Raw genomic sequence first — 17,268 nt, 5'->3', positions numbered from 1 at the left:
GAGACTAAGACTGGGTAACTCAAAGGTATGGTAGTGCAGTAGTAACAGTAAGAATTGGACCTCATTGTGCCAATTTCTAGCTGGAAAAGAAGGGTCTATAGGACAAAATTAGAGGATTAACCTTCCATGCCTGAACAGTGTGGGAACCAAGTCAGGTGCCAAGTCAGGTCTGTAGAGGCCTACTTGGCAGCCCCACTGAACAGGAGTTGGGCCTCTTATATATACTGATAAGGAACCTAATGTCTGTTTTAGCATCCAAACCAGGATTTGGTTTGTCCTGAGCAAACTTTGGGCCTGCTGCCATCAGGATTACCTAGACTACATGCAGCCCAACCAGTTGGCCTTATGGGAATTGCTGGAGGTTACCAATGAAAAGGTTCCTTACAAAAGTGCTCCTCTTGGTTCTGTGTTTAAGCTGTGTCCTGATTGCCTCCTCCCCACTCAGACTCACTCAAGGCCCTTTGGCACAGCAGCTGAATTCGCAACTCTCCTCACCCACCCTGCGCGACCAGCAAATAGCCTCTGGAGTCACGACTGGTGCCTGCAGCTCAATGGCACTGATTTAGTGAGGTGGGCAGACTATTTTGTCTTGGTTCTGGTTTCACGAAGTGGTACAATGCACACCACAATTTGGGTGCAACCCAATTTCTAGGCCAGAGTCATTGGGCCAAAGAGAGGAAAATCAGCTTGAGTTCCCACTCCTGACCTCTGCTGAATACTCCCATATTGGGTCAGGACAGTATCAGACATGGCAGTGGTGATTTCCCACCTAGATAGCCTGTTGCCTATTCCTACAGTTAGATAAGTGGCCAGACGGGTGAATAATAAAGGGGATTTGGGTAGCTGTTGATCAGTACCCAGCACAACTCTCATCTTCCAGTGTGTAAAAGAAAAAAGTTCGGGGGTGGGGGGTGGTGGGAGTGGAAATGGAAAAAAATGTTTTAAATACTGCATTACTTTGCTTCCCTTGGTGTGACCAAAACAAATTGATGTCTTCAAATCTATTTCCTGTTTAGTTCCCTGTTGTGTTATATGCATTATATAATATTTACAGCATGGAAACAGGCCATTTGGCCCAACTGGGCCATGCTGGTGTTTGTGCTAATCATGTTCATCCTCCTTTCCTTTTTCATTTAACCCAATCAACATGTCCCTCTACTCCATTCCCCCTTATGGTCTTGTCTAGCTGCCCTTTAAATACCTCTACACTATTCACCTCAGCTATTCAGTGTGGTGGTGAGTTCCACATTCGAACCAATAAAGAAGCTTCTCCTGAATTCCCTTTTGTATTTATTAGTGACTACCTTACACTTGTGGCACAGTGGGTCTTGTCCCTGCTCCTGAGCCAGAGGTTCTGGGTTCAAGTCCCACCTGAGTTAAAGGCCAAGGAAAGTGCATTCATAACATGGCCGAACAGACTGGGCATCAACCTGCAAACCCTTCCAGCACAGGCCAAGGGCAGGCAGCAAGAGCCAGAGAGATTCCTGGTTATCCATGTGATGGAAAGAAATTGGAGCCTCTACCATCACTATCCACAGCTCAAGACCACCACATGCATGTAAAAGTGTATGTTGCCACGGCAACCTGGACTCCCTGAGTGAACTGTAACACACCAACACCTTATGGCCCCTATTTCTGCCCTTGCCTGCAACTGGAATCGTATTCTTTATGTCTACTGTGTCAAATCCTTTCATAGGCCAAGGTCTTACAGTCTCCAGATAGTCAGAGACTGAAGATACCTTGTAAGATACGTGTGGGACCCATTGGAAGTCCCGACATAAGCACATCTCTGGTACTTACGGGAGAAGTTTAAACGTCCGATTGCGGGTTTTGTTCTGCCCGAATTGCTCTGTGTTTGGCCAGAACCATGCATATTTGGTCTGTTTTCCATACACTTACCCTGGTTTTACACAGATTTACTTAGTTTTTCATAGCAGGTATAAAACCAGTGAAACTCTAAGTAAATCAGTTGGAGTGTCAAAGCACTGTGGAGCCCACAGCAATGGTCACCATCCCACCCCCTCCCCGTCAGACAGTGCTCACCCCCGAACCCCTAACTGAACTCCCGACTAGCCATCCCCACCCCAGCCACCCGACCACCCCCCACACCAATCACCTGGTCCCACGCTCCTTGACCACCCCTGACCACCCTTGACTCTAACGCCGACCTCACCCCAACCACATAATCCCCCTACCGCCGACCACCCAGCACCCCCCCCCCACCCACCCCCCTGACCACTTAACCACCCCATCCATCTGACTCCCCCACTACCTACCACCCAAGGCCTCTCCCACCCATCCTTCCCACTTATCTTCTCTCCTTTCAAAGTGGCTGGGACCTTTAAACTTACCAGTTTACAGCAACTAGTGCTGTAAAAAGGGGCAATAGCCTCACTTGCCCCGATGTTGCTGCCCTGCACAGCAGTGACTCCAGGAGCTGCTATGTTGCACATTTCTCAGCAAGCCCGGGCCTGAAATGTGCAGCTCCAGTCTAGGGTAACTAAAATGGAGCGGAGTGGAAATCCAACGGTGATTGCCACTGCACAGAAGCTCTGGGCCCCGATCTTAGCGAGATCGACAGCAAGAGAAGTTAAGAAGAAAGCATTTAATTTTTAAATTTAAAAAAAAAATCTCCCACGCTTATTAACATCCGAAGGAATGAGACTTATATAAGTAAACGTTCAATACCAGAGAAATTGTTTGACAGTCATTAAGACTTATCACGCTAATAAATATTTACTTACATGGGAATGGACAAGTCATGACTTCTTCTGGCAAGTTTAGTGTATATATCGTGTGAGGCACAGCATATTTGTGCTCATATCTGATTATGGTTAGCTCAAAGTAGTGAAGTAGCACTGACTACCACTTGTGATAATCTATTACTGTCCTTGTTTCAGATACTCCATCCAGACAAAGCCATTCATTAAGGTAAGAAGTTGAAATCTCTTTAGACAGAGTAATGGTCTTGGCAACATCAAGGCTGCCAACTGGATTGCTCAGTAGAATAGTTTTGTCTGACCAATGTGAAGTATTCACTCAAATATCCCAGTTGCATGTCTAGTTTGAATAATATTTCAGTATCAAGTTGCATTTAATTGTGCCTTTAATGTTACCAAAACATCCCAAGGTGCTTCACAAATGTAAGGAGAAAAATAAATCCTGAACCCTTAGGGCAGGTAACCAAAACATAGGCAAAGAGTTTTAAGGAGAGTCTTAAAGGAGGAAAAGATAGATGAAGAAGTGGAGGGGTTATGGAGGAAAGTCCAGATGTTGGGGCCTAGACTCCAGAAAGCATGACCCATAATTGTGGGATAAAAAGATGAGGTGCTTAAGAGGTTAGAGTCAGAAGAACAGAGTGTCCGGGGGAAGGGATATGGAGTAAGAAATTCAGTTTGAGATCAACAGGAAGCCAAGGTTACAAAAAGTCAGAGACAGTGGCCATGGATGAGGATGAAATCAGTGGCGAAAAAATGGGTTTTATAATTGGCGGCTAAGGATGAAGGGCTTTGGCTTTCCTAGCTCTGCTGGATGCTGGTTAGTCTGTCAATACAGAAGCAGTGGAGGGGGCTGAAAGATGTGGTGGGGAGTTGGAGCTGGCCCCATGCATGAAGACGATGATGTCAGAGGCAACGCATGGATGAGGATTTGGAGGGGTAGGCATAGATGCATAGGAAATCCTGAGGGCAATGGCAGCAGGAAGACTAACCATTCTGGGATGTATAATGACTACAATCAGACAGGGGCAAGTGAGGATGGTCTCACTGAGATAGATAACGGGGGAGAGATGTTGGAGGAGGATGGTGCAATCAGCTGTGACTGGGAGAGTGGATTTTTCAATGACAGAAGTTAAAGCAGCGATTGGTGATTTATCTCAATATATTGTCCTATTCCCTTAAGAGTTGACGGATTGTCATGAGTCATAACTATGAGCCTGACCAGATGGATCAAAATGATCTTCTCTGGCCCTGAACATATATGTTCTTACACACTCCATACAGGTTAATATAGGTGCACTGTCCACCATAAGGATAACTGGTGTTGGTTTTATGGCATTTGCTTGTAAGACCAGGGGCCAGATGGGAACCGATATTTTATTTAAGGGAATGAGCAGCACAAAGAGTCACAACAGAGGGAGGGGTATGTGGTTTTAAGTGGAGGGTGGCAGGATGGGTTTTCCTCTTGAGGTAGGAGGGTTGGAAGTGAAGGGTTGGATAGGTGGACTCACAGAAAGTGGGTGACAAATATTTTGGAAGCATTGGGTTCCAGATGCATCCCATGGAAAACCTGTACCAACCAAGATAGAAGTCCCACAGTTATGTTAAACATAGGATGAATTTTATGGGAGCAATGGGAGTAGTGTATTCTTTATTCCCCCCAACCCCCAACCCTGGTAGAAAAGTCAGTCAGCAACACACCTACTTTAAAAAGGGGCTGCCCTGCAGCAATAATACACTGGGGCCAGCCTTAACAAGGTGGGAGTGGGACTTTGGCCCTTCAGGGATAGGAAGTCCCGCCCTTGAGAGCTGCCAACCAACCTGATTGGCTGGCAGCTGAGTAGCACCAGGATGCGGTAGTGGCCACTGCTGGGACTGCAAGGGAGTTCTGGGAAGAAGTTCCATGGATGCCGGACTGAAAGGTAAAGTCCAGGAGTTTTGGTCTGGGAGGTATTGGAGACCCTAGCGAGGGGGGCAGGGGAAGCTTTCAGGTTCTGGAGGATGGGTGGAGGGGGGTGGAGTGGGAGGCCAAATCAGGGGTACCATCTTGGAGAGGGGGTGCCCCTCAGGGGAACACCCAAAGGAGGCGCATCCCCTTCCTTCCCACCTTTTAGCTCAAGTTGGCAAATTGGCAGGCTGGCTCCTTCTGCCTTCTGTCTTCCACTGTCCACGGAATTAGACGGAGGTGGAAAGAGGCCTTGAGTGGTCTTTAATTAGCAACTTAAGGACCTCAATAGGTCAAAGGGCGAGCGGGCTGCCTGACGCCTTACCTGCCCACTGTATTTTGGGGGTACATCCGGGGTGGGCGGTACAGTGGTGGGCTGGCCACCCTTTATTTTATGTGCCCTGCCTTCAAATATGCCAGTCAGTGGCGTGAGGTGGTGGAGGGGTGGGGGAGGGGATGTAAAATTCATGTTCATATGCTTAAAGGGGAAGTGAGCAGATGCTATATGTAACCTTGCAACTATAGGTTATAGGTTCAACATAGACCAAACAGCCAGAGGTGGAGAGGATACGGTCAAATTGACATGTCCACTGCACATATTCTTGTCATATCCTTGCCTTCAGATCTTTGCAAAGAGGTCCCAGAGACTACAGTCATTATGGTCGGTTTCTCTAATCTTTCTGCTCTCGTATGCTAAGTCTTTAGTAACATTGCGCTTCCAGATGAGAGGGGAAGCTAACTTTCTCACAGGGGCTAAAAGTTACCACGGGCACTAACAATCCCGGAGTATGGGTTATACTAAACATAACACATGCATCTTTTACTAAAGCTAAAGTTTCTACGCCTGCGCACACCACCCTCTCGAGAAGGAAAACTGATTTAATTACCTCCAAGGATGTTAAGGGCTTGGGCGCATACAATTTCCTGAGTGGCGGAGTGGCCCTTTCCCACCCCCCATCCCATCTGCTCACACTGCGCTTGGTGAGTACAGACAGAACATTCCCCCCGTGTGAGGTTTAGCTTCTCATGACACGATGTGGGATAAGACGCCCTGGGCATTTTTCTTAACTTTTTTGCATCAAAGTATAAAAGAACCTTCGTGAACCAAACAACATCAAGCCAGCCCCAAAATATTCCTCACAGGAATATCATGACAGGCTTGTCAATGGTGCCCTTTGCATTCAAATAACCTGTCAGTTTATTTGTTCATGGGATGTGGGCATCACTGGCAAGGCCAACATTTGTTGCCCTCCCCCCCCACAATTGCCCTTGATTTGAGTGTCTCGCTGGGCCATTTCAGAGGGCAGTTACAAGCGAACCACATTGCTGAGGGTCACATGTAGGCCAAGCCAGATAAGGATGGCAGATTTCCTTTTCGAAAGGATATTAGTAGATCAGATGGGTTTTCATAATCACTGTTACTGAGACCAGCTTTTAATTCTAGATTTTATTTATTGAATTTAAATTCCACCAGCTGCCATGGTAGGAGTTGAATTCATGTTTAGCCCGGGCCCCTGGATTAAGAGCTCAGTGACATTCCCACTACACCACCATCACCCCCTAAATGTCAATGCTCACCGCCAAGTCTAATGCATGATCAAAACAGCATTTGGATAGCCTTCACCTGCAGACCTCTACCCCAGTAAAGGAATCAATGCCTTCGGGGGAGACACAATTAAATAACATGAGAATGCTAAGAAGAAAATGCAAATAGGCCAATGGAGAGCATGACCTTGGTTAAAATTAAATACCCAGCTGGTGGCTGCATTAATCTATTTAAAGAGCCACTCATCATGACTATGTTGTGGTGATTAATCCTGTCATCAGTCTTCTCTTGTGGTAAGTTCAGGTTTTATGAGTAATATAACCCAGTTTTGAAAGTGATTAGCCTGTGGAGGCACAGCTCAACACTGCGTAACAGTAGCAGAAGCTTAGGCTAGGCGAAGACATTTGCACAGATTATGTCTCACTGACTTCAATTAATTGGTTGCCACAACTAGGTTGGCATGAGACTTTGTCGCCATGTCATTCCCTCTGCCAGCAACTACAGCTGTCTACCCATTATCACTTGGCCCTGCAGAAAATACCATTCGTTTTGCTCCTTAGAGCAATGCAACATGGGAGAAACTAAGAGGGAAAGGCGATTGCATTTTAGAAAATTTTAAATAGAGTGTACTTACCATTTCAATTTAAATTGTGAACAGCAGAAATAATCCCTTTATTACATAGCCCAGTGTGATCATTGGATTCATCGCCATCCAGAGCTACGATATTAGCTGGGCAGGCCATTGGCTATTCCATTGTATGCACCAATGGTTAACACTGTTATCCAAATATCATTAGTTCAAATTAGAAGTTGCGCGTTAAAGAATATAGGTACAGTTAAAGTCTGCGATACCCGCAAAATACTTTTAGCATCGAGGTAGGCCTGATGTGGCGATAAGTGAATATTCCATACCAATACAGACCTTAGCACAAGAACTACACCAATTTCTGGAATATTGGCAGAAACCAAAGCTGGTGCATGGCACACCAGTCACACCACTCAGGCTGTACCTGGACAAGTGCAAACAGATAGCTGTAGATTAATAGTAGGACAATACAGAGCTCCACAAGAAAAGCTGACATTGAACACTGTTCGCTAACCTCCCACTTTTGAGGAAACTGTGAAACTCAGACTATCTCTGGTAGAAAAGAGCTGACTCTCAATGTGGTTGAGTGAGCTACCATATATTCTTTAACTTGAAGTTTAAGAAGTTGGCTCCACACTGGCTGCCAAAATCGCAGCAAACTCCTGATTGCAATGAAGTGGGGAACATTACAAGCAGATTTCAAATTGCCTTGATACAAAAGATTGTGATGCACTATAGTAAAGCATTACAGTGACCAGCATACATTGTTTCTCCTTAAATGGGAAAAACCTCGGTGAGGAACCATGCAGGTCATCCCCAAGGCTCAGAGTGCAGGCAAACATTTGCCATCCACAAAGCAGTATTCCTGATAACATTGATAAAACAGAGTACAGGAAGTTACGATAGGCGCAACTCACTCACTCACTTTTCCAGAACCGCTTCATCCAATTCAGGGTGACAGACACAACTGAGCAGAGATAACTTCTTCACTGGGTGAAAAGCTTTCTCTTGTATCCTATCCAGGGTATTGAGGGTGGGGGTGTGATGGTGGTATCATAAGAACCAGCTGTCGCATATGGGAGCGATGTCCCCCTATTAAAGAATCTTGGGCTTTAAGGGTTAAGAGATGTTGCAAAAGTCGCTTGGCCGAAAGGAGGAGATAGAGGCAGCTTTAACTTAGCAGCGAGGACAAGTGGGAGTTTTATCTGGGACAGAAACTGAACATAACGTTTTCAGTTAAGTTGGCAACACTGCCAAAGTAAACTCTGCCACACAATTTCCCAGTATACTGTGCAGCCTTTTCCTAGCCAATTACATACCAATTAAATAATCTTCATTTATTTTGTTATCATTTTAATATAAGGCAAATCCAAGTGGTCTAGCATGTGGACATTATTGGAACCTTGATGAATTACATTTCAGATCAAAAGGCAATGAGAACGGATTCTGGGACAAGGCACACTGACATTTGGAAAACTATGATCAATCTGCAAAATCATTGAAACACACCTTTTTTTAAATTTACTGATAGCTGAAATAGGCAACACTGAATACAACTTGCAGTAAGAATGCAGGATAGAGACTGTATTCAATCCTGGCTGTGGGACACTAATCTCACACTGCTGTCAATGTGCTCCAGCTGCAGTGCTGTACTCCAGTTATTTTTGAGTTGCTAATCCAAAATTCAGACAGACGCACATTAAATTAGATACAAGTTTCCTTGAAGCAGGCAGGCTGCTTCTGAGAAACCGTTTAATAGAGATATCCTTCATTTGCCGCAGAAATGTCGCCATATCAGGAGCCAGTCAATAAAAATATACTTGACAAATTCGTGCTGCTGGGCCAATGCTCTGAGTTGGAAACAAACACTTGAAAAATGTTTCCTCATGAATCATGGATCCTCTGCATGTGGGTCATGCTTACAGCGAATTGGATGATATTTGGCTTTGTAAATGGGAGTGGTATGCTGCATGCGTTATTCTGCTGCTGAAGACGAAGTTGTCTCCCTTTAAAACCACAAAACTCCAATTGCTGTTAAGCAAACACTTGGGACCAGATTTTCAGAGCCTGTTAATGGCAGATAGGGAGATGGACAATATCCAAGAATGCCGGAGCTGGCCGGAATGCCGTTTTCCCAATGCCATTCCCAACTTGGCAAACGAACGGTCAAATACCTCCTCAAAAAATATAAGTGTTCCACAGAGCAAAGTAGGAAGCAAACAGTGTACCAGCAGCACTATTACAGTGGCCAACGCACTGGTGAAGCTGGTGCCAGGTTATGATTGTGTGCACAATGTTCCAATAACATTCTGTAGGCTGTCTCGAGAGTATTTGAAACGTGAAAACAAAACTCTGCTACGTTGATTTGTCTTTTCCCCCATTGGATGAACAGGTACAGCAGGGTCCAAACATCAGCGGATCGGAACATTTTGTTTTGGAATTGGACGGGAGGGTTGGTGTGGGGCGAGAGGTTTCAAGGAGGTTAAACCAAGATAAGAGAGAGCTTAGACAAAACTGCTGCTCAATAAAATACAACGCACTGCATATCATGCAACTGCTCAGTGTCATTAGCTCAGTGTCATTAATACGGATCTCCCATCACTCTCCCATCTTGTTGGACACTTTACTGGATTTTCGCACAGGTTTTGGGACCCCGACATCGGGATTAACTAAGGGTCCCGAGCCCGCACTTGCCAGCAGCAATCTCTCAGGCAGTGTCCTCCTAATCTAGCCACCTCTCATTCGCTGTCCCATTAAATATGGCAGGCAGGCTCTCGATACTGCAGACCCAATCAGAGGGCCAGCAGCCCTAGAGACGCAGCAACCCCCGCCAGGAGAGGAGGGCGCTGATGGGGCAGGTCGGGGACCACGAGGGCACCTCAACATGGAGGGGGTCCTAGCTGGGCTGTACAGCAGTGAAGACATCAAAAGATCTAGAATGGCCATGGTGGTATTATCATAGTGGTATAGTCACTGGACTGGTATTCCAGAGACCCAGGGTAACGCTCTGGGGACCCAGGTTTGAATCCCACCACAGCAGATGGTGAAAATTGAACTCAATAAAAATCTAGAATTAAAAGTCTGATGATGACTTCAAAACATTGTTGTCAAAACCCCTCTGGTTCACTAATGTCCTTTAGGGAAGGAAATCTGCCATCATTACCTGGTCAGGCTGACATGTGACTCCAGACCCACAGCAATGTGGTTGACTCTTAAATGCCCTCTGGACGAGGGCAATTAGGGATAGGCAATAAATGCTGGCCTAGCCAGTGACGCCCACATCCCCTGAACAATTAAAAAAAACAGAGCATTGAGACGGAGGGAAATCCCACTGCTGGATCTGGCTTGGCCCCGATTGCAATTTTTCATGCTTGTTGCCCCATCGCTGGGGCCTGGAGCCTGGGGCCTGGGGCCTCAGGCTCCAATGGCCACCTGGCCTGTCGCAGGGAGGCCACATGTGGTGTTGCAGTGACAACACCAGGTGGGTGGGGGCGCTCTGCCAGCATTACAGTGCCACAAAATCTCCCTAATGGGAGCCTTGAAACGTGTAATTTTCTGCCCACCTCCACGGAGCAGGCAATACCCAGGCTGCTCCCAAGAAAGCTCCCCGACAGCAGGAATGTGCCAGGGAGCCTTGCCAACGCGGCTCCCTGCTACTTTCCCGGCCCTCCCCATCTCCAAGCCCGCCATCGCGGGGTCTGGGAAAATTCGGCCCATTATTTTTTTTCTTTTCACAATACGGAATTTAGGGGGAAACTTCTGAACGTGGTTAGAATGTGGAACTCGCTACCACAGGGTCATGTTGAGACTAGTTTCGTAGATGCATTAAATGGGGGACCCCGGGTAAACACATGAGGGGGAAAGGAATAAAAGGATATGCTGAGAAGGTGAGATACAGCAAAGGGTCAGGAGCCCCGAGAGGAGCATTGGCACTGGCATGAGCCAGCTGGGCTGAATGGCCTCTCTGCTGTTCATTCTACATAATTCTTTCTCTATTCATCAATGGTGCACCTATCATTGTAACAGAGGGCTTTAGCAATACCGTGCTGGGGTAGCACAACCTCTGTAGGGTTCCCCTGCACCTGAGTGAGAGAAAGCAAAAGTGACACCAATTGCCAAGCGCTGTGCACACAGGCTTCTGATGGCAAATCTGAGGTTGCAGCACAGACGACTGCGATCTCAAGCAGAGACCTCCTGCTCAGGGAATTTCCTTAACCCTGGTGCAATGCAGAGTACGTCAGCTTAAACCCCACCATGGCAGTTTGAGAGTTTGAATTCGGTTTTTAAAAATCTGGAAATTTAAAAAAAAAATAAAGCGATGGTAGCAGCAAAAGAGATCAGCGGGCTGTCGGAATGTCACGAAAATCCAAATGTTTTATTAATGCTTTTGGGTCACCTTGAATTGGATTGGCTTAATTGCGACCCCAGTTCCTCGTCAACCTGGGTGACTCTTGAGCGCCCTCTGAGGTGGTCTGGCGAGCTGCTCGGGAGTGCTACTAGGAATAGCGGTGTGATAGAACCTTCCCCGCGCAGATGGCAGCCGGACACAAAGCAGCCTAACCACCACTTGGCCAAGGCAACCAGGATTGGGCAATAACAGTCAGCCTTGCCACCGCCACCCACAACCTAAGAATAGAAACAAAGTACAGTGATTAAAAGAGTACCACAATTGCTCAATTTCTGCTAAGTGGAACTACGTGCAGTTCTTATTCCTCTTCTAGAGTGGAGTCTCTCCAATGTTTCACAAAATTAATTTGACCTCTGCTTATTGTCAATTCTACGGGGAGCTCCGTGCAGTCAAATCCTCTTATTTTTATTCCTTCATGGGATGCGGGCATCACTGGCTAGGGCAGCTTTTATTGCCCGCCCCTCGTTGCCCTTGTTCAGAGGGCATTTTTTTTTCAAAGAGTCAACCACATTGCTGTGGGTCTGGAGTCACATGTAGGCCAGACCAGGTAAGGATGGCAGATTTCCGTCATTAAAGGACATTAGTGAACCAGATGGGTTTTTTTACGACAATCAGCAATGGCTTTGTGGTCATCATCAGACTTTTAATTCCATATTTTTTTTTTTACTGAATTCAATTTTCACCATCTGCTATGGTGGGTTTTGAACCCTGGTCCCCAGAGCATTACCCCGGGGCTCTGGAATGCTAGTCTAGTCAAAATTTATGCATTCAAAGGGAACTGAATATCCATAAAGTGCCCAGGTCACTGATTCTTGCTTTTATTTTCCCTTGTGTAAAGTGGGGTGCCATTTAAGCATCTTGAGGCAGAATGCTTTATATTGTCAAGGAGCCGATGTTGAGGACTCGCAGGACAACTCCTTCCTGACTGTATTCCACTGTGCCACCCGGTGGGTCTGTCCTGCCTGTGGGTCAGGACACACCCAGGGATGGTGATGGTGGTGTCTGGGACAGTGTCTGTAAGGTATGATTCTGTGTGAGTATGACTAAATAAGGCTGTTGCTGGGCTGGTCTGTGGGACAGCCTAGATGCTCGTAAGGTGGACTTCTCAGGGTCGACAGGGCTGGGTGTGCCATTGTCGCTTCTAGTGCCTAGTTCGATGCTGGGGGGTCCGTCTGGTTTCATTCTTTTTTGAATTTGTCGTGGTTTTAATGGACTTGCGAGGCCACTTCAAGGTCAGCCACATTGCTGTGGGTCTGGAGCCACACGTAGGGCAGACCAGATATGGATGACGGATTTCCTTCCCCGAAAGGACATTAGCCAACAACAATCGATGATGGTTTCATGGCCACTATAACGGGGACTAGCTTTTCATTTCAGGTTTATTCAATTCCACGGGTGCCATGTGGGATTAGAACCCATGTTCCCAGAGCATTCGCCCAGGCCTCTGGATTACCGCTCTGCTACGGCCGCTGCCTCCCCTTAAATAAGGCAGGCAGTTTCATCAGGAAAGCAACTGTCGATCACTCAGTATATTACTAGAGATTTTTCCTTCTTGCCCCTGAGACGAAACTCGTTGCAGTTTAAAGCTGTGTCCTCTGAGGAAATCCATCCATGAATATTGCAGACAGAGCATGAATAACACTGAGACCCAGTCTTAGTTATACACCCAGCAGCTTCTTTGTATGAAGTTTTATATTTATGAAGCTCCTTGGGACGATTTTACATGTTAAAGGCGCTCTTTAAATGCACGCTCATCTGCAAGACTATACAAATGCATTAGCGATGTCATTGAAGTAATCAATATAGAAATAAAATAGTGGTGGGAACAAAGTAACGTGCGTGTTAATCAATGATTGGGAAATGTTCAGTCTGGGGATTCTGATTGATCTATGTATGGGAACAGAAGAGTGGAGGAAGAATATCCTCTGTATAGCAGTAATAATGGAACAAGGTTTTATTTCAGCGTTAGCATTAGGGAGGTCAGGTGCTAAACTGCATAAATTCCTTTTAACCAATTATTATCTTCAGAATCTAAAGCGGTAGCTGAATTAATTTTTGGGGAAAGGGGAAACATTTCATAATCTGACCGAAATCTGGATCATCTAGTTAAGCAGCAGGTCAGCCACGATCTCATTGGCTGCGGGACAGATTGAGGGGTTAAACAGTCTACCCCAGTTCCTACATTCCTGCCCCGCTCAATGTAAAATTCAAAAGTTACACATGGGGCATCAAAACCTCTTGCACATACATTTTGCAAGGTTAGCTGGTTAAACTGTTGGCCGACACTGTTCTCTCTCCTTAAAGTTACACTTTGTCAACAAAAGCAGGAGAAAACCGAAGAGATCAGTCAGCAATCATCATGTTGTTTTAACACATTTGACATTTTATATTACAGAGAAGAGAGAAACAGAATCGTCCAGAACTAAAAGTGGCAGGAGCTGTGAACAGAGAATAAACACACAATCCCACTTCCGTGAAGGAAGGAAAAAACAATGATCTGACTTACCACACTGGGCAAATTTAGATTCGTTATCAGATGTTACAGAGAATTGCAAAGAGTATGCAGCACAGAAAGGGGCCATTTGGCCCAAGCAGTCCGTGTCAGCATCCAGGTGCCACTCAAAGCTTCTTCCATCCATCCTCATCTACGTCTACCAGCATAACCCTGTGCTGCCTGCTCCCTTATCTAGCCTCCCCTTCAATGCCATTCATCTCAGCCAATCCTTGTGCTAATGAGTTCCACATTCTCGCCACTCTCTGGATAAAGAAGTTTCTTCTGAGTTCTCCTTATGATTTCTTAGTGACCATCTAATGTGTGGATGGCCTCTAGATTTGTTGAAACAATGTTACATTCCTGGCATATATAACCTAATACTTTCAACCCTAGAGTACTCTCAGAGCATGTGATAGGATTGCCTCTTATACACCCACAGCTGGTCACCACATATTATAGCAGTATGGACCTATCCTGTTGACCTTATTCTGCACCCACCACCCTTTACAACTTATGAATGCCGGGGAGCATGACACTCACACAAACAATTTCCTGTCAGTTTTTATACCTGGATATAATGAAGTAGGATCAGGGAACTGCATTACGAAATAGATTTTGGGTTAACCCTCATCGGATTGCAAGTTATTTTCCTTGGTTGCTCATTTTCATGGAAGGTTTTACTTTGCTATTTTGCTGCCATCACTATTATCTTGCCAGAATGATAACCAGACCCTAAGCTACAATCTGCTGGTCAATGCTAATGAATGGTATGTGTATTGGAAACATGTGGAACATACCACCAGATAAATTGTATGTATGAAATATCGTTGTACCTGTAGTGGTTAAATGTACAATAACTTGTGTGGAGCTCTGGCAGACTGACTGAGTGATCTGTTTCTGTGCTGTAAATGCTATGTAGCTCTTCATTACCTGTTCTGCAAACCTCATTCCATCAGTGAAAATAGTAGTCCAAAATGTGGCAGTACAAACCCTGACTGCATGGTGCTAATATTTAGCAGTTTTGCAGTTATTTTAGAAGATGTGTTCATTGATAGCCTCTTCGTTGGTTAAGAAAGCTCTCTTTCATTCTAAATGTTTTATGTAATGTAAGTAGGTGAACCCGGAACAAATGTTTTTTATTTCCTCATTAGGTATTTGAAGTATTACCTGTGATATCACGTGGCCTTGAGCCATTTCTGCTTTGTGTAGGTGATTGTAAAATGAATTCATTGTATTATGGTAGCATGCAAATTTTTGTGTACAACAGAATTACGGAATTGTGAATAGTGGGATATAAAAAGTAAAATAAAAACAGAAAATACTGGAAAAACTCAGCAGGTCTGGCAGCATCTGTGGATAGAGAAACAGTTAATGTTTTGAGTCCGTATGACTCTTCTTCAGAGCTAAAAGCTCCGGAGAAGAGTCATACGGACTCAAAACGTTAACTCTGTTTCCCTATCCACAGATGCTGCCAGACCTGCTGAGTTTTCCCAGTATTTTCTGTTTTTATTTCAGATTTCCAGCACGTGCAGTATTTTGCTTCAATACAAAAAGTTATTCAATTACTGAATAATCCCCATCAGTAATCAGAAACTTGTTTCAGACATTCCGTATTCTGATTCTGTACAGACCAACCAACACACTCTCACTCTGAGTAATTTCTGCAGCATTAATCACTTTAAGTCCACTTTCAGAAACAAACCCCCCCCATAAGGATCACAGTCAAAGTCAATCAGCAAACTTCAATCCTAAACTTCTTTTACAGGTTAAAAAAAGTTTCCTTTTGCAATAGCATATTTAATATTTTACAATTATTATGTAGTAGCACTCAAGAAATATATACAAGGCGTGATTTTAAATTCTATATATGCTGTGAGTAACTTAATGAAATGTATTATTAAAAGTTTATTTTCTCATTTGAATGCAAAGTTTGTACTCAGTTATGTACTCCTGACTACTTGTGATTTGTTAATTATGTTAAAGATCATTCATTAACTGAAGGGAGATGATGGTCCAAGTCGTATAATAGACTGATTGGGTGCGGTACTTCATTTCATTGTGAGCAGAGTTGGTGCAATGGACTCTCTCTCAAATGGATTTTAGGATCAGTCACAATACAAACACTGAGACTCTGAGTTATCAAAGTTGTATCCAAAACAAGCTGGAGTCACTCCAAGCGTAAATACAGCTGTTCTCCCCTGCCCCTCAACTCTTTGAAGTTGAAATTGTTTAATGGACCTTTATGTGCTTTCTTGCCAAATGGAGTCTCGAAATATCAGTGTGAAGGTGAAATCGACCAGTCTTTAACTCAATCCTCAGCCTGTCAAAAAGGAATTGGCACACTGGTCAATGCTGTAATTCAATTTTGTATTTTTTCCAAATTGTTTAATTTGGTGTTTCATCACACCAAATAGTGTGAATCACAGTTACAAAATCTACAGCTTTTCGGGACAGCTAGGAATGGCAGTAAGATTGGCCTTGCCAACATCACCCACATCCCACGAACAACTTATAAAAAAAATAGAAAGGTCAGTCTCCACCATTTTTCGACGTGCATGAGGTAACTGATCACAAGGTCCACCAAATCTACCCTCAAAGTATTTCTCAGTCTTTCTAATGTAGACAGCATCATTTGAACCCTTTAAGGAACTTTAATTGCAATGTAAGAAAAGTAGATACTACTCTAGATATGTACGTATATTCCATATATGTGTACAAAATAATTGTACTTCATTTCATTGTGAGCAGAGTTGATGAAACAATTGTACAATGGAGAAAACCAATGCACAGTGCCACATTCCAACATATTTCTATATTGACCCATTTTCAATTTTGTGTTAAACAGAGAAAGCATGCAATGTAAAGTTGAGTTTCCATCACATTCATTACTAGCAACATTACATATTTGTTTTGTGATACTCAATGTCTGAGAGAGGGTGGTCTCTCCAAGATTCTTCTAGTGATATAAGTCCCAATTATGACCTTCTGCATATATTGAGGGGGTGCTGTGGAGTGATTGAAATGCTCACCCCAATGACGTTGTGCGATCCAAACCCATTTTGATGATCAGGCTTTGTTTAAATTCAATAGCTGTGCTTCTCCAGTGTTATGGGGAGGGTGGGGAGTCTAATTAAACAGCCAAAACTATGATGAAAGCAAAATACTGCAGATGCTGGAAATCTGAAACTGAAACAGAAAATGCTGGAAAAACTCAGCAGGTCTGACACCATCCGTGGAGAGAAAAACAGAGTTAACTTTTTGAGTCCGTATGAGTCTTCTTCAGAGCTTTTTAGCCTTTAACCTCTTGAGTAGATATGACTTTGTTGAGAGCTCTTAGCCTTCAACCTTTTGAGTCTGTATGACTCTTCTTCAGAGCTTTTAGATTTGAAGAAGAGTCACACGGAGTCGAGACGTTAACTCTGTTTCTCTCTCCACAGATGCTGTCAGACCTGCTGAGTTTTTCCAGCATTTTCTGTTTTTGAGCCCAAACTATGGACCTGCTGCAAGTACATCTATAGAATATATGTGCACATGTGCAGGAATATCTACTTTTCTTACATTACAATTAGAGT

The 17,268-nt window shown here is 44.5% G+C and overlaps 1 protein-coding gene across 2 annotated transcripts in view; it reads left to right on the top strand.

Moving 5' to 3' along the window:
• LOC144668575 (transmembrane protein 273-like) overlaps positions 1-15,618 on the top strand; it is a 74,644-nt gene extending 59,026 nt beyond the window's left edge. The window contains exons 4-6 of one of the 2 annotated variants that reach the window (XR_013573518.1): positions 2,901-2,931; positions 13,598-15,034; positions 15,100-15,618. Coding sequence is in view for 1 of the 2 variants with exons in the window: in XM_078530740.1 (XP_078386866.1) it covers positions 2,901-2,931; positions 13,598-13,628 (62 nt within the window). In the remaining variant the exon portion in view is untranslated. Of the gene's footprint in view, positions 1-2,900; positions 2,932-13,597; positions 15,035-15,099 lie in introns of those variants that run through there. The other variant, XM_078530740.1, reaches the window with a different exon arrangement.
• Positions 15,619-17,268: the final 1,650 nt, after the last annotated feature.

Source organism: Cetorhinus maximus, chromosome 27, assembly GCF_964194155.1.
Source record: "Cetorhinus maximus chromosome 27, sCetMax3.hap1.1, whole genome shotgun sequence".
NCBI classification, from domain to species: domain Eukaryota; kingdom Metazoa; phylum Chordata; class Chondrichthyes; order Lamniformes; family Cetorhinidae; genus Cetorhinus; species Cetorhinus maximus.
Note: the sequence above shows the minus strand (reverse complement) of the source record. Positions and strands in the feature narration are given on the sequence as shown.